The sequence below is a fragment of the Ictalurus punctatus genome, chromosome 5, assembly GCF_001660625.3.
Source record: "Ictalurus punctatus breed USDA103 chromosome 5, Coco_2.0, whole genome shotgun sequence".
In the NCBI taxonomy this organism is placed as follows: Eukaryota; Metazoa; Chordata; class Actinopteri; order Siluriformes; family Ictaluridae; genus Ictalurus; species Ictalurus punctatus.
In genome coordinates this window covers 10,618,190-10,633,966 of record NC_030420.2, presented here as the reverse complement: position 1 = coordinate 10,633,966, position 15,777 = coordinate 10,618,190, and the positions used below count along the sequence as shown (strand labels likewise).

Here is a 15,777-nt window from a genome sequence, read left to right as displayed (position 1 = left end):
TCTCAATTGAGGAAGAAATCATTTCTTTAAAATAATTTCTTTTTCACCTGAGGCTAGAAACTGAGTACATCTCCAAATTCTCAGAGCATGTAGGCATCACCGCGTGTGCAATAGGCCCAATGGCATGATGTTAGCTGCTGCTGCCATAAACCCCAATAATCTCTTGTAGAGACTGGACGGGATACCCAGATCCAGCTTTATCTTACTCAATGTTGATTGGATTGACCCTAAGCGAGTTGGGGATAGAAATGCCCTCATCATAGTAGAATCCTTATAACTTTACAAAAGTTGTCCTCTTCACTGGAGAAAGCAAACTTTTCTTGAGGTTCAACCTGAGCCTCATGCTCTTCATGTGGACGAGAACAACAACTCAATGTTGAATCGCCAGTTCCCTGGATCATGCTAGAATTAACCAGTCATCCAGGTAGTTTAGTACACGGATGCCCTGGAGTCACAATGGAGCCAGAATGGCATCCATGCAATTTGTGAAGGTGCGAGAGGATAAAGCTAGCCTGAAGGGAAGAACCAAATATTGGTATGCGTTGCCTCCAAATGCAAAGCTCAGGAACTTCATGTGACTGGACAATATTTCTGTGTGGAAATATGTATATTTTAGATCTATCGTCATAAAAAAGTCCTCAAACTGAATCTGTGGAACGATAAGTTTGAGCATCAGTGTCTTGAATCTGTATGTCCAAAGAGTACGGTTCAGATGATGCAGATCTAAAATTGGCCACATACTCTTATCTTTTTTTCTGTCCAGGAAATAACAGTTGTAAAAACCTCCCTCAGGGAACGGTGTACATGTTCTATGGCCCCTCTGAATTGGGGAGGGGGGGGTGACTGTGACTGTGGCCACCCGGTTCCCCTGGCTCTCCGCAGGGGGATACGGGCTGCCACACTTGCCTTCTGTGCCTCCCTTGCACTAGCTCTGGCCAGGGCTCCACTGATGGATGCCTGGGTGAACTTGGCACAACGGGGAAGGAACTGGCTGAACGCCACCATATGTCGAGCTCACTCAGCAGGTCTGCTTGGTAGGCCTGCAACACTGCCATTGTATGTAGTGACCCACAAGCAAGACCCAATTGGCCTTGCCCACCAATGCCGAGGTGGCCTTACATTGCTTGGATGGCAATGACGGCCCCCCTAAATTACCTGCCGTCGATGGAGAGCTCGCAAGCGCCTCCTCCACCTTCGGCATAGCTAAACAGCCATGCCATTCATTCCCCACGATTGCGGAATAATCCAACATCATGGGGTTATAAATAGGTCTTATGTATGGTTTTCCCCAGAAGCGTGATATTTTGTCATGAACTTCTTAAAAAAAAGGGGAGCTTTCTGTAGTGTGAGGGAGATTTATTTTCACTGGGGAGAAAAAAACTCATCCAGCCTTAGTAATCACTTCAAGCAGCACTTTATATGCTTGAGAGCTGCTCTCCATTTTCGGCACAGCCTTCCAGCTCTTCAGAGTCAGAGAGGAATTTGTTTTTTTGGCTTTCCATAGCTTAAGGAGGAGTCACGACGTGAGCTCCAAAATCCGGTGGAGAGCCAGACCTGGAAGACAGAGCAAGAGATAGAGCAGTGCTCCTCTTCCAGATCCATATGAGATCCCCAGGACCTGAGCCCGCTGGCTGCCTCAGCAGCAGCTGGCCCAGATCCATGAGGCTCTGACACCCAACTCCCTTCAGCCACGATGAGAGTGAGTTGCGAGCAGAGCTACTTAAATATAAGGCACACAGTCAGACCTCTCAAGGGCTGCTCTGGCATGCTCCATCACGAGACACTTCACACAAAGTGTGACCGTCCCCCATGATGAAACTGGAGCAAGGCATAACACACTTCCTGAATTCTCTGTCACTTCTTCTTTCCTCTGTCTTTTTTTTAAAGGGACAGAAAAGTAAAGATATTTTCTTTCTTTTTTGAAAAGATAGAGAGGAAATTAAGAGTTTTTTCGAGCATTACACAAACGACTGACATGCAGTCTCGCTGATGATAATAAGGCTGATGGCTGATGGCGTTCACAGGTTTTAATATCATGCAACGCGCTTAATTGCCACATCACCTGATCATGGCAGGTCTATAAATAGGCATGATGTTACACAAGCTTCAGATGCCGGTAACGTGCAAGGGCGCTTCCCACAGCATGAAGCTCGCTCAACATTGAGTTCCCTTTGAAAGGGAACTTGTGTGAAGGACATTATTAGGTAAGGCTCACAGGCATGGGGTGTTCATTCTCACACCAACCCACACTAAAAAAAGCTCATTGAATTTACTTAACTTAAATGTGTACATTGGGTCCATGTGAATGAATTGAGTTGCATTAACAATTTTCGTACATCCAACATGATTTGATCAACTATTTTCTAAAACTGAACTCCACGCTTTCATCAAAACTGGGGTTCGAGCCCAATTAATTCAATCTAGCTACATAATTCAATCTAGTGAATAGAAACATTTTAAAATTAAGATAAGTATAAGCAATGAGAAACTAAATCTTTTTATGTAAACTACACATAATATATTCTCTTAAGTCTGACTGACCACATACTCCCCTTATTCATGGTATTCATGTGCTGAGCCTTAGGAAAATTAACTATAGTTTTTCATGGTACTATAGTACCATGATTACATAATAATTATGGCACTGCTATCATTTTATTATGGTACTTCTTAGTGACCATATTTATTACATACTTCCCATGATTCTGCTAGAGAAGGCCTAAATATTGCATACTGTAATTTGGTAGCAGATATTTGTAAAGTTAAAAACTGAATGAGAATGACTGTTACATTTTAACAGCATTAATACTGCTGACTATTATTTAAATAAACTGTTTATTTTAATAAAGTGATGCTATTTTTTGAATGGATTTCTATGTGTGTGTGTTAAACACTTTTTTTTCTCCATCTTCTCTCCAATATAGAGTCTGCTACAAGGGAAGTCATTGGTAAGATGCACTGAAAATTGAACAAAAATTAATTAACCTAATAATCTAACTTGATCACATGATCAATCTGTGTAGTGTCTGTGTAAATTATTTAACCCCCATTGCAAATCAGGTTTATTGTTAAAATTTACAGACTTTCAGCTATTTGAATTGAATTGATTGCCAGAACTCCAAGACGTATGCCACTATTGACCCAAACGCACAAGACAACTCATATGAAAATCTTATAAATAAGTCACAGAAGTTTTGTGATTCTGTTCTGTGGAGTAATGAAACAAAACTGGAACTGGAACGATGGATCAGCAGTATGTCTGGAGAAAGAAGAATGAAGAAGAACACTGTCCACATTCAAGCATGGTGGTGGCTCGGTGATGCTCTGGGGCTGCTTTGCATCCTCTGGCACTGTAAACCTGCAGCATGTGGAAGGCAAGATGGATTCATTGAAGTATCAGGAAATCCTAGGAGAAAACATCATGCTGTCTGTGAGGAAGCTGAAGCTCGGGCATCATTGGACCTTCCAACAGGACAATGATCCCAAGCATACCTCAAATTCCACCAAGGCTTGGTTGCAGAAGATGTCCTGGAAGATTCTACAGGGCCATCACAGTCACCTGGCTTGAACTCCAGAGAAAATCTCGGGTCAGACTTGAAGAAGGCGGCTGCAACACGCAAACCCAAGAATATTACTGAACTGGAAGACATGGCTCATGAGGAGTGGGCTGATTCCTCAGGAAGCTGGTGTCTGGCTATGCATCTCATTTGCAGCAGGTCATAACAGCAAAAGGGTGCTCTACTAAGTACTAAAGATGCTTGCCATGAACTGGTTGAATAATTTTTAAACTGGAGAAGTCATTATAAGTTGCGTTTTCAGTTGAATTTGGGGAAACCATTTGAATCATTCATTGTGTTGAACTTTTTCAATTGCTTTTGTTTTATTTCTTCATTGCAAACAGCTGAAAGTCTGTAATTTTTGACAATAAACGTGATTTGCAATGGGGTTGAATAATTTTGACAGTATGTGTGTTTCTCTCCTGTATGGCCAGATTTATATCTTTCTTCCAGCACAAATTTTGCACCCACCTTCGTCTAGAGAGGGGCATAAAAGCGAATAATGAGAATAAGAAATTAAATAAAAAAATAACAGAAAGAATGCAAACAAAAAGCACACAAATTGCAAGCAAGAGACAGAGCACAAGAAAAAGAAAAGTAAAGTATATTAATAGACTAGCTTTCAACATTCTTAGCCTCAAGGATGGTAATGAGGTTGGGAAAATTTCTAGTCTTTCCATGGGGTGTCTTTCACTCATGTTTTCTCACATTTATATACAGAAATTGAATCATACTCACATATGAGTAATTTTAAACAACTGAATACATACCACATCGTACCTGCTTAGCTGTAACATTAAATTAACCTTTTGTACCTCATAATTCAGTTGCATTTCTTTTGATTAATTCTTGATCTTTGCATATTTATGTCTGTCTGAAGGCCCTTGAAAGTGAAGAGTCATCACAGATGAATTCAGAGATCTCAGAGCAATTAAAAGTTCTGGAAAAAGAGGTGACCTTCCATAAAGAGGAATCTGGAAAATTGAAAGCAGAGGTGGACAGACTTTTGGGGGTTCTTAGAGAGTTGGAGTCCGAGCTCACTGAAAAGGACAATGCAATCTCTGAGCTTGAAAGGTATTATTATGCAGCACCTACACAATACTCTTTTGTTAATCTTCACTTACATAACTTTTACATAACTAACAACTTTTACATATGTTTGATAAAGTCTGTATTTTCCAATACAGTGTTTATAACACTTTTCAATGGCCTCTGATTGTGAACAAGTGAAAAATCTGACCTGTTACTGAGCTCTGACTCATTGCAGCTACATCAGTTATCAGCCATCTTTTGGAGTATTTGTGTACAAAACTGTGAATGTGAGCTATCATGTGTCTGTGTGAACTTGCTGGCCCTGTACTTGTTGCTGGCCCTGTTGAAACATGAATGATGTATCTTTAATAGAGTTTGTTATGCAGCCAGCACAGCAGTAGCAGGAGCCACTTCGCTTCTTCACTGTGGTAGAAAGAATGAGGAAAGAAACACATATCTTTGCCTTCTCTTTCATTACTGACAGGCAAATACACAATTATCCAGTGATTTACACATTGGCGGTGGCTGGGTTAGCAACAACAAACAGTGACACACACCCACAGCACTGCCATCCATACACAAAGACACACAGAATGATTTAGTGTCTGAGTGTACTTAGATTAGAGACTCTGGTGCCAAACAAGCAAATGGCTGTGGTTGTATACACCGTGGGGGGCCTGGAAAGTGCTAATATGTTTATCAGCTATGGTCTGTACTGCTCTTAGCAGCTATACACTCAGTGGTCACTTTATAAGGAATACTATAATAATACTGTGTAGGACTCCTTTTGCACTCAGAAAAGCTTCAGTTCTTTATGGCATGGATTTCACAAGGTGCTGTCAAAGTTCCTTTGAGATTCGGTTCTTTTTTATTTAATTGTCTTTATTGTTTATCCTTTCGATCTTTTGTTGAAAAAAAATCACAAAAATACTCTGCTCATGGATATCAAACAATCGCAAACAAAACATGGGTTTATAAAAAAAAAATATTTGGTAAATATATGTGTTCTACAATTATTGGCACCCTTTTTGTCAATACTTTGTGTTACTTCCCTTTGCCAAAATAACAGCTCTGTCTTCTCCTGTGATGCCTGAAGACATTGGAGAATACATGGCAAGGGATCTGAGACCATTCCTCCATATAGAATCTCTCCAGATCCTTCAAATTTCGAGGTCCACACTGGTGGACTCTCTTCTTCAGTTTACCCCATAGTTTTCTATGTGTTTCTATGGGTTTCTGGCATGGCCATTGCAGGACCTTGATGTTGTGCTCAGTAAACTATTTTTGTGTTGATTTTGATGTAGGTTTTGGATCATTGTCCTGCTGGAAGATCCAACCATGGCCCATTTTTTTAAGCTTTCTGGAAGAGGCAGTCAGGTTTTCAATTAATAACTTGATATTTGATAGAGTCCATGAAGCCAGGTATCCTAACAAAATGTCCAGGTCCTCTGGCAGAAAAACAGCCCCAAAAAATTAAAGGGCCACCACTATATTTAACCTTGGGCATGAGGTACTTTTCCATATGGATACCTCTGTGTGCACCAAAACCACCTCTTACTGTATGTTTATTGCCAAAACGCTCTATTTTGGTTTCATCTGACCATAGAACCCAATCCCATTTGAAGTTCCAGTAGTGTCTGGCAAACTGAAGACACTTGCTTTTATTTTTGGATGAGAGTAGAGGCTGTTTATTTCTTGAAACCCTTCCAAACAACTTGTGGTGATGTAGGTGACTGCAGATTGTAGTTTTGGAGACTTTCTGACCCCAAGATGCAACTAACGTCTGCAATTGTCCAGCTGTGATCCTTGGAGATTTTTTGGCCACTCGAATCATATTGCTCTGGCCTGCAGCAGGCATGTTCATGCAGGGGAGCAGGCACTCTAGGAATCTTCTTCTGGTGTTTTTCACAGTCAGAAGAAAGGTCTCTTTAGTGTCCTAAGTTATTGTAACTGTGAGCATAATTGCCTACCGCTTGTAAACTGTTAGTGTCTTAAGAACGCTTCCACAGGTGCATGTGCAATAATTGTTTATGGTTCATTGAACAAGCATGAAAAACATTGTTTAAACCCTTATAAGGCTTGGATTTTACAAAATTATCTTTAAAATACAATCTCCTGAAACACCAGACAGGCTTTTTTTTTAGTTCAGTCCATTCATTTTTTATGGGATTCAGGTTAGGGCTTTATGATAGCCACTCCAATACTTTCACTTTGTTGTCTTCAAGCCATTTTGTTATAGCTTTGGAGTTATGCTTAGGATCATTGCCCTGTTGGACCTAGTTATGACCAAGTTTCTACTTTCCTCTCTGTATTGAGGTTTTTGTTTTAGTGTTTCTAAATAATCTTCCTTCCTCATGGTACCATCTGTTTTTTGAAGTGTACCAGTTACTTTCCAGCAAATCATTCCCACTACATGATGCTGCCACCCTCATGCTTCAAAATAGGGATGGGGTTATTCACATTAAAAGCCTCACTCTTTTTCCTCCATATATAGTCCTGATCATTATGGCCAAAGAGAGCCATTTTTATTTCATCTGACCAGAAAACAGGAGCTTCTTCCTTGCATGACAGCCTTTCAGGCCATGGCCATATAGGACTTTCTTATTGTTAAATGTACATATTTGGCACCTGATGCTCCAAATCTTTCAGCAGTTCATTTGTTGCTGTCTTGGGGTTCAGTTGAAACTTTCATACCAAAGTTTGTTCATCCCTATGAGTGCCTCTTTCCTGAACATTGCAGTGTCTGTCTGGTCCTAATATTTTTATATATACAATTGTTTGTACAGATGCTTGTGGTACTTCAGATGTTTGGAAATTGCTCTGAAAGCAACTGGACATGTGGAGGTCCACAATTTCTTCTCAGAGTTGCTTGGATTTTCCCATGGTATCAATGCCAAAAAGGCATTGTCTTTAAAGGTAGGCTCTTTTACAGCCAGCATTAATTTTCATACCAACATTTTTATTTTTATAAATGTTCACAAGCTTTTTGACACAAGTTCAAACATATGCTGGGGAAGATGGTTTGCCAATTAAAATAGATGAAAAGCAAAACTCCATGGATCCCACAATATAGTCCAGCGGTATATGTTATTTACTGTAGTAAATTATATAGTGCGTGTCTAAAAGAATCTATACTTGGTTGCTATGTTTTCAGTTATACAGACCTTCTTGTGTGAAATGCTTTTGATCTATTTTTTATTATTATTATTTTTTTATAACCGGACCTTTTGCATGTAGCATTTTATTTAAATAAAGAAATGGTGCAAAATCAAAATGAAAATGTGCAAAAAAGACAAATTCAACCTAAATGCTTATTATTTTTTTATGCCAGCACAAACTTTGTCTTTTTTTTTTCTTTTTCCTTTATCTATTTCTACTCGGTGACCTGATATACTCCCATGTGGGTATTGTACTGATAAACATAAAAGCCATGCTTAGCATCAAAGGGGAGGAAATATTTTGTACTCAATGAGTGTTGAAATTCATCTTTCACTCTTCTGTTATCCCCTCCTATTGTTTTTTCTTTCTTTATCCCTCTCTGTATAACCATTAATCAGATCTGAATGAGGTCATGCAGTGGCCAGTCTGTCTGTGTTTATTTGATTGTGTCTGAGTTCAAGTGTGTGTGCAAGAGGATCTTTCTAATATTATATGGAATGTATGCAAGTTTTTTGCTGCTATCATTGTTGTGTCTATATCAAGTATATTGTACAGGCTGTTCCAAAAGTCCCCATACATAGGAGACTATGTATGCCAGCACCATGTCAGTTGTGCATTCATCATTGGATGTTTGGGTATGTCCACATCTTGGTTGGACTGCAACACTTCCAGAATTTTTGTATTTGTTAATAAGTTTCGCAACAGTATTGTGTGTGATGTGCTTGCCATGTTTCCTGTAAAAGTCCATCGCAAACCTTATGACAGGTTCCAGATCCAGCCATGAGAATGATTTCAATACTTTCTTCTTTTCTCAAAGACATTCTTAAAGACTCTCTGGATATATATAAGTGTTGGAGGCTTCAACGTTTTTTTCAGTAAATATATTTCCAATGAAGCTACTCACATGAAATTTTCACCAGATATCAGTATTAACTCAAGAAATCCAGAAATATAAAGAATTCACAACATTAAACTCCATAAATAAAAGTATGTGTAATAAAGTGGGATGACACAGGAAAAAAGTATTGAACACGCTAACTGAAATTTATTTAATACTTATTGGAGAAGCCTTTGTTTTTAATGACAGCTTCAAGATGCTTCTTGTATGAAGAAATTAATTGCCCACAGTATTCAGGTGTGATTTTGGCCCATTCTTCTAAACATATTGACTTTAAATTCATGTTCAATTGGATTCAAGTCAGGTTATTGACTGGGCCATAATTTTTTTTTTTTCTGAATTTTTTTTCTTTCTGAGTTTTGTTTGCTCTATGCTTTGGATCGTTGTCCTGCTGGAAGGTCTACCCACATCTCATCTTCAACATTCTGGTGGATGGCAGCAGATTTTTCTCAAGAATCTCATTGTTCCTTCAAATATATGAAGTCTGCCAGTACCATGCAATGAAAAACAGCCCCACACCATGATGCTTTCACCTCCAAACTTCACTGTTGGTATAATGTTTTTAGGGTGATGTGCAGTGCCATTTCTTCTCCAAACATGGTGTGTAGTATGACAGCCAAAAAGTTACATTTTGCTCTCGTCTGACCAGACTACACTCTCCCAATATTTCATAGGCTTGTCCAAATGAGTTGTAACAAACTTTACACAAGCTTCAATATGCCTTTTCTTTAGTAATTGAGTCTTGCAGGGTGAGCGTGAGCAATGGAATGGAGTGCCTTTTGGGTTTTTTTCTGTGACAATCGCAGCTGCTGCCTCCAATAATCAACACTTATAAAAATATTGTGCTCACCATGTATTTTGAACACGTGTACAAATAAAGATGAATGCAGCATATTCATCCTGTGTATCATATCAAAGATCGGGCTGTATAATCTTTTGAACCAGATGTAGTTAATGGAGCCTTGTCAGTGTGGTGGTCTACTGCTGTCACACTTTGCATGTGCCTTACTATTGCAGTATGAATTTATACTGCAAGTATAGTCAATACCACCTTCAAGAGAGGTGCACATGTGCATGTATGTGTGTGCGGTTATACTACAGAGAGATGGATAACAGGGATGTTCAGAAGGTTGTTGGATTTGGCAAGCTGTGTTTGGCTGCAGTAGTTTCGTCTTGGCTGCCACTCCAGTTCTCTTGAAATGTGTTTCCCACTTCAGTCAGAAAGAGTATCTCCTGAAACTCTCTGTCTCTCTCTCCTAATTTTTTGGATAAGCCACTGATGATGATGTAATATATTCCCTCCTTGCTCATAATATTTATTTTATAATAAACCTACTTTATCACTGCACAAACACATCCAGTATTTATCCGTCTCCCCCAAGCAATGTACAGTGTCAGTTTAAGAAGTTCACTGATTTAAAGAGCAGAAAATTACCTCCCCACGACCTTAGAAAAATGATTGATTAATTTCTTAATTGAACAATAATGAGTCTCAATGTTAGGAGTGTCATGAGACTGCAGTTTTGTTAAGATTCAGCTATACACTCCATGTGCAAGACAGAAATTAGTACTTTTTGAAGACTGTAAGAGAATGTTCCAATCAGGAAAATTGTGTATGGTGGCTACAATAGCCGAGCTGCATTACAGAAGCATTTAGCACATGCTGCGCTTAGGAGATGTTGTTTTGCCATATACTCATCATATTGCCATTTTATGGAGTTTTGTGGGCATCACTAAATGTAAATCAAATGAATACATTTGCTAAATTATGCTCAGTTACCATTTATCACAATACACATATGAGGTGTATGGAGAACATTTATGAAGAAAATCAGTGTTAGTAAAACTTTAGTAAATCTGGTGGGGATTTTTAGTTTGGCTTGGAAACAAGAAGCATATGAAAAAATTTACACACAACTTAGATTGATAAATGAGAACAAATAACAGTAGAGGTAATAGATAGTATTTCCATCCATTTTCTGTACTGCTTATCCTACAAAGGGTTGCAGAGAGCCTAGAGCCTATCCCAAGGAACTTGGAGCATGAGGCAGGGGACACCCAGCACAGGGTGCAAACCTATCGCAGAATATAATTACACACACATTCACACACTACAGAAAATTTAGAGATGCCAGTCAGATTACAACGTATGTCTTTGGACTGGGGCAGGAAACATTACATTACATTTCATTTATTCATTTAGCAGACACTTTTACCCAAAGCGACTTACAAATGAGAAAATACAAGCAAAGCGATATATCAAGCTGAGAACAATATAAGTAGTGCTACCATACAAGATCTGTTAATTGAGTTCCAGAAGATGCAAAGTGCGCAGAGTAGAGGTGTAAGTGCCAGAGTAATTTCTTTTATTTTTTTTTATAGGTTGGTTAGGTGTTCACTGAAGAGGTGGGTGTTTAGCTGTTTTTTGTTAGATGGTGAGAGATTCTGCTGTCCGGATTGAGGTTGGAAGTTCATTCCACCACTGAAGAACAGTTAATTTGAATGTTCTTGAAAAGGACCTTGGGGACTTCTGGCTGAGCATTTAAGTGAGAAGGCACGAGTGGAGTGAGCTCCCGAGCATTTTATCTTTTAATTGTACTTTTCAGGCAACGTGAATCTTTTCTAAGACATTTGGTGCGCTCCTTTTCAATTACTCAGTCCACGACTATAACCAGAAAGGAATTATGGCTTCTGAAAGACTACGGAAACCTAAATCTTCACCGAGCACGACGAGTCATGGCGACAAGCTACCGCTGGATTTTGAAAATCTCCGCAACACTTTAATAGCGGAGCTAACATCTACCATCGCAGTTCAGGTGAAAGCAGCTATTGACTCCGCTCTGGCCCCAGTTGTTGCATCGTTTGAGAGTTTTAAATCAGGTATTGAATCACAAGGACGGCGTATTGACGAGCTTGACCAGCACCTGAACGATTACAGTGACCGCATTGTAGCACTGGAGCAGATGGTGCTGAAGCTAACTTCGGCTAACAAACAACTCACCGAGAAAGTTGAGGATTTAGAGTCCCGCTCGCGGCGCTGCAATCTCTGGGTCATCGGTATTCCGGAACAAGAAGAGCGATCCGGTAACATTTATGTCTAAATTTTTCCAGGATGTGCTCGGATCAGAAATCTTTCCGACTGCTCCATTGCTGGATAGAGTGCACCACATTGGCCCCGTGCCCTCGGAGGAACAGGTTGTTGTTGGTTGAACAGTGTGTTGTTGTTGTGGGTTTTTGAAAAGGACCTTGAGCCACGCTGAATAAGCACTACTAAGCATCAGTCGTTGATTGATCGCAGATTGCGTGAGAGAACGTAAGCCTTCAGGAGAGAGTTGCAGTAGGAGGGTGCTGTTCCAGACAAGGTCTTGTAGGTGAGCATCAAGGCCTTGATGCAGGTGGCTACAGGAAGCCAGTGGAGGGAGATAAAGAGGGATGTGACATGGATTCTCTTGGGCTGGTTGAAGACAAGGCGTGCTGCTGCATTCTGAATCATTTGAAGGGGTTTGATGGAGCTGGTGAGGAGTGAGTTGCAGTTGTCCAGTTTAGAGATAACAAGAGCCTGGACTAGTATCTGTATAGCCTGTTCGGTGAGGTAGGGTCTGATTTTCTTGATGTTGTACAAGATGAACCTATAGGACCATGGAGAATCACCCCAAGGTTCCTGGCCGTCCTAGTTGGCTTGAATGTGGTTGAGCCGTGCTGTACAGTGAGGTTGTGGTTGATTGAGGGAGAGGCTGGGATGACAAGAAACTCAGATTTTGCCAGGTTGAGCTAAAGGTGGTGTTCCCTCTTCCAGACCGAGATGTCCGACAGGCAAGCAGAGATATGTGCAGCGACGGATGGATCGTCAGGCAGGAAGGACAAATAGAGGTGGGTGTCATCAGCATAGCAATGATATGAGAAGCCATGAGACTCAATCACCTGCCCTAGAGATGTAGTGTAGATAGAAAAGAGCAGTGGACCCAGAACTGACCCCTGTGGAACGCCAGTTGTGAGTTGCTGAGTTTCAGAAATACCTCCCCACCATGATACCTTGAAGGATCTGTCTGAGAGATAGGATTCCACCCAGCGCAGAACCGTTCCAGTGATGCCCAGGTTGGAGAGAGTGGACAGGAGGATCTGATGGTTCACAGTGTCAAAAGCAGCAGAGAGGTCGAGTAGGATGAGGACAGATGATCTAGATGTTGCTCTTGCTAGTCGTAAGGCTTCAGTGATGGATTGATTGGTGTGATTGCTCTTGAAGCCAGACTGCTTGGTGTTCAGGAGGTTGTTCTGTGTGAGAAAATTGGAGAGTTGATTAAAAATGGCTCTTTCAAGAGTTTTGGAAAGAAAAGGGAGGAGGGAAACAGGTCTGTAGTTGTCAACAACAGCAAGGTTAAGTGATGTTTTTTTTTAGCAGTGGGGTTACCCAGGCCTGCTTAAATGAGGTAGGGTGAGGGATGAGAGGGATGTGTTAAAGATGTGTGTGAGTGCAGGTACTAGTGTGGGAGAGATGGACTGAAGAAGGTGAGAAGGGATAGGGTCAAGAGGACAGGTTGTGGGGTAGCTAGAGAGGAGGATTTTAGAGACATCAGTCTCTGAGAGGGGAAAGAAGGAAGTCAGTTGGGAGTTACATGGAGGAGGAGCCAGTCTATGCATGTCTGGGGTTGAGAACTGGTTCCTGATTGGTGTAACCTTGTTGGAAAAGAAAGTGGCAAAGTCATCTGCAGTGAGAGAGGTAGGGGAAGGGGGAGGAGGGGGACAGAGAAGAGAGGAAAAAGTTTTGAAGAGTGTGCGGGTGTTGGGAGAACTACCAACCTTCTCTTGGTAGTATGTGGCTTTACAGTGGAGATGCTATTGGAAAAAGAGGAGAGAAGTGTCTGGTAATTGGTTAGGTTAGTTAGATTATTAGATTTACGTCATTTCCTTTCAGATGCTCTAAGTTTGGCCCGGTTATTATGTATTATATTTATGTATGAGACCACTGCTGTGTTGTGTGTCACAACTAATGCATGGTGACTTCTTAATTGAGGAAGAAAGAACTTCAATGCTAGGAATACGGCCCCCATCTCTAGGTGATTTGTATGCCACTCCAGATGAGGACCGCTGCAAAGACTGTGAGCTGGACATCCATTTAAGACATCACGCCAGCCCGTGAGGGAGATGTCTGTCATTGCCATCTTGCAATAAGGACACGCCCCTAGTGTGTGACCCGAGGCTAGAAACTGGGGACATCTCCAAATACTCAGAGCACGTAGGCATCGCCATGTGACACTGATTACTCTCAGACGTTTCATCCTCGGACGAAACCCTGACTTTTCAGCCACCACTGAAACGGTCTCATGGGCAATAGGCCCAACGGTCTCTCGTAGAGAGTGAAGGGGATTCCCAGACCCAGCTTTGTCTTGCTCAATGTTGATAGGTTCGAGCCTACGTATGCTGGGGATAGAAACACCCTCATCGTAGTAGAATCCCATATAACCCCTAGAAAAGTTGTCCTCTGCACTGGAGAAAGCATACTTTTCTTGAGGTTCAACCTGAGCCCCAAGCTCCTCATATGGATGAGAACAACATTTCGATGTTGGACCACCAGTTCCCTGGATCGTGCTAGAATCAACCAGTCTTCCAGTTAGTTTAGTACACGGATGCCCTGGAGTCACAAGGGAGCCAGAGCAGCATCCATGCACTTTGTGAAGGTTCGAGGGGATAAAGCTAGCCCAAAGGGAAGAACCCGATATTGGTATGCATTGTCTCCATACGCAAACCTCAGGAACTTCCTGTGACTGGGCGATATTCTTATGTGGGAATATGCATCTTTCAGATCTATTGTCACAGAGTCCTCGACCTGAATCTGTGGCATGATAAGTTTGAGCGTCAGCATTTTGAACCTGTATGTCCAAAGAGTATGGTTCAAATGACGCAGATCTAAAATTGGCTGCATACTCCCATCTTTTTTGCGGACCAGGAAATAACGACTGTAAAAACCTCCCTCCCTTAGGGTACAGGGTACATGTTCTATGGCCCCTTTGTCCAAAAGGGATCTTACTTCCTGTGCTAACGTTGGGCTCTGCTCTGTGCTGACTACTTTGGTGAGCACACCTCTGAACTGGGGGGGTTGAGCTCTGAACTGGACCCTGTAACCCTTTTCTATGGTAGACAGAACCCATGGAGACACATTTAGCAGTAGTTTACACACTGCCAGATAGTCTTTCATGGACGTTAGCTTTTCCATATTCCGTTGGAGGGAAAGCATCAGATTTTCATTGCCCTGTGACAGCTCGCTGAACAGAGAAGGCTGAAAATTTGAGACGGCCTTGCCTAGGGGAGGCCCTATAGTAGCACTGGGGGCTATCTGAACTAACAACCTCATGTCCCCTGATACGTCCCTCTGTGTCCCATCAAGACCATTCCTTCCTTGCCTACTTTGCTTTTATTATCATTCTTAGATCAGTCCTGTTAGCAGGCTGTGGCTGTGGCCGCCCGGTCCCCCTGGCTGTCCGTGTGGGAAGGCCGGCTGCCACACTTGACTTCTGTGCCTCACTCGCACTAGTGCTGGCCCGGGCTCCACTCATGGATGCCCGGGCGAACTTGACACGATGGGGAAGGAACTGGCTGAACGCCGCCGTTCAGCGATGGCATTAACCATGCTGCCAAACAGGCTGGAAGGTTTAACAGGGGAGTCCAGCAAGGAGACCTCATCTTTATCCCCCATCCCTGAGAGTTTGAGCCATAGGTGCCTCTCTGCCACAACCAAGCTACCCATTGAATGGCTGATATCACGGGCCATTTGCTTGGTTGCCCGGAGAGACAAATCTGTGTCGTGGCACAGCTCTGCCACTGCCTCGGGCCAATTTCCTCCCCAGTATTGAGCTCACTCAGCAGGTCTGCTTGGTAGGCTTGCAACACTGCCATTGTATGCAGTGACACACAACCAAGACCCGCTGCCACATAGTCTTTGCCCACCAACATAGAGGTGGCCTTATATGGCTTCAAAGGCAAAGTTGGACCCCTTAAATTACCTTAAATTAACTGCTGTTGATGACGAGAGGTGGCTCGCAAGCGCTTCCTCCACCTCCGGCATAGCTAAATAGCTGTGCTGCTCACTCCCCATGACAGCTGATTAATCAGACATCGCAGGGTTATAAACACAGC

General features: G+C 41.9%; 1 protein-coding gene across 1 annotated transcript in view; it reads left to right on the top strand.

The window, feature by feature from the left end:
• The window catches only part of LOC108264953 (ERC protein 2), a 291,196-nt gene that overhangs the window by 153,312 nt on the left and 122,107 nt on the right, over window positions 1-15,777 (top strand). Inside the window, exons 10-11 of the mRNA XM_053680567.1 lie at window positions 2,925-2,948; window positions 4,438-4,631. Of these exons, the coding sequence (XP_053536542.1) occupies window positions 2,925-2,948; window positions 4,438-4,631 (218 nt within the window). The remainder of the gene's footprint in view (window positions 1-2,924; window positions 2,949-4,437; window positions 4,632-15,777) is intronic.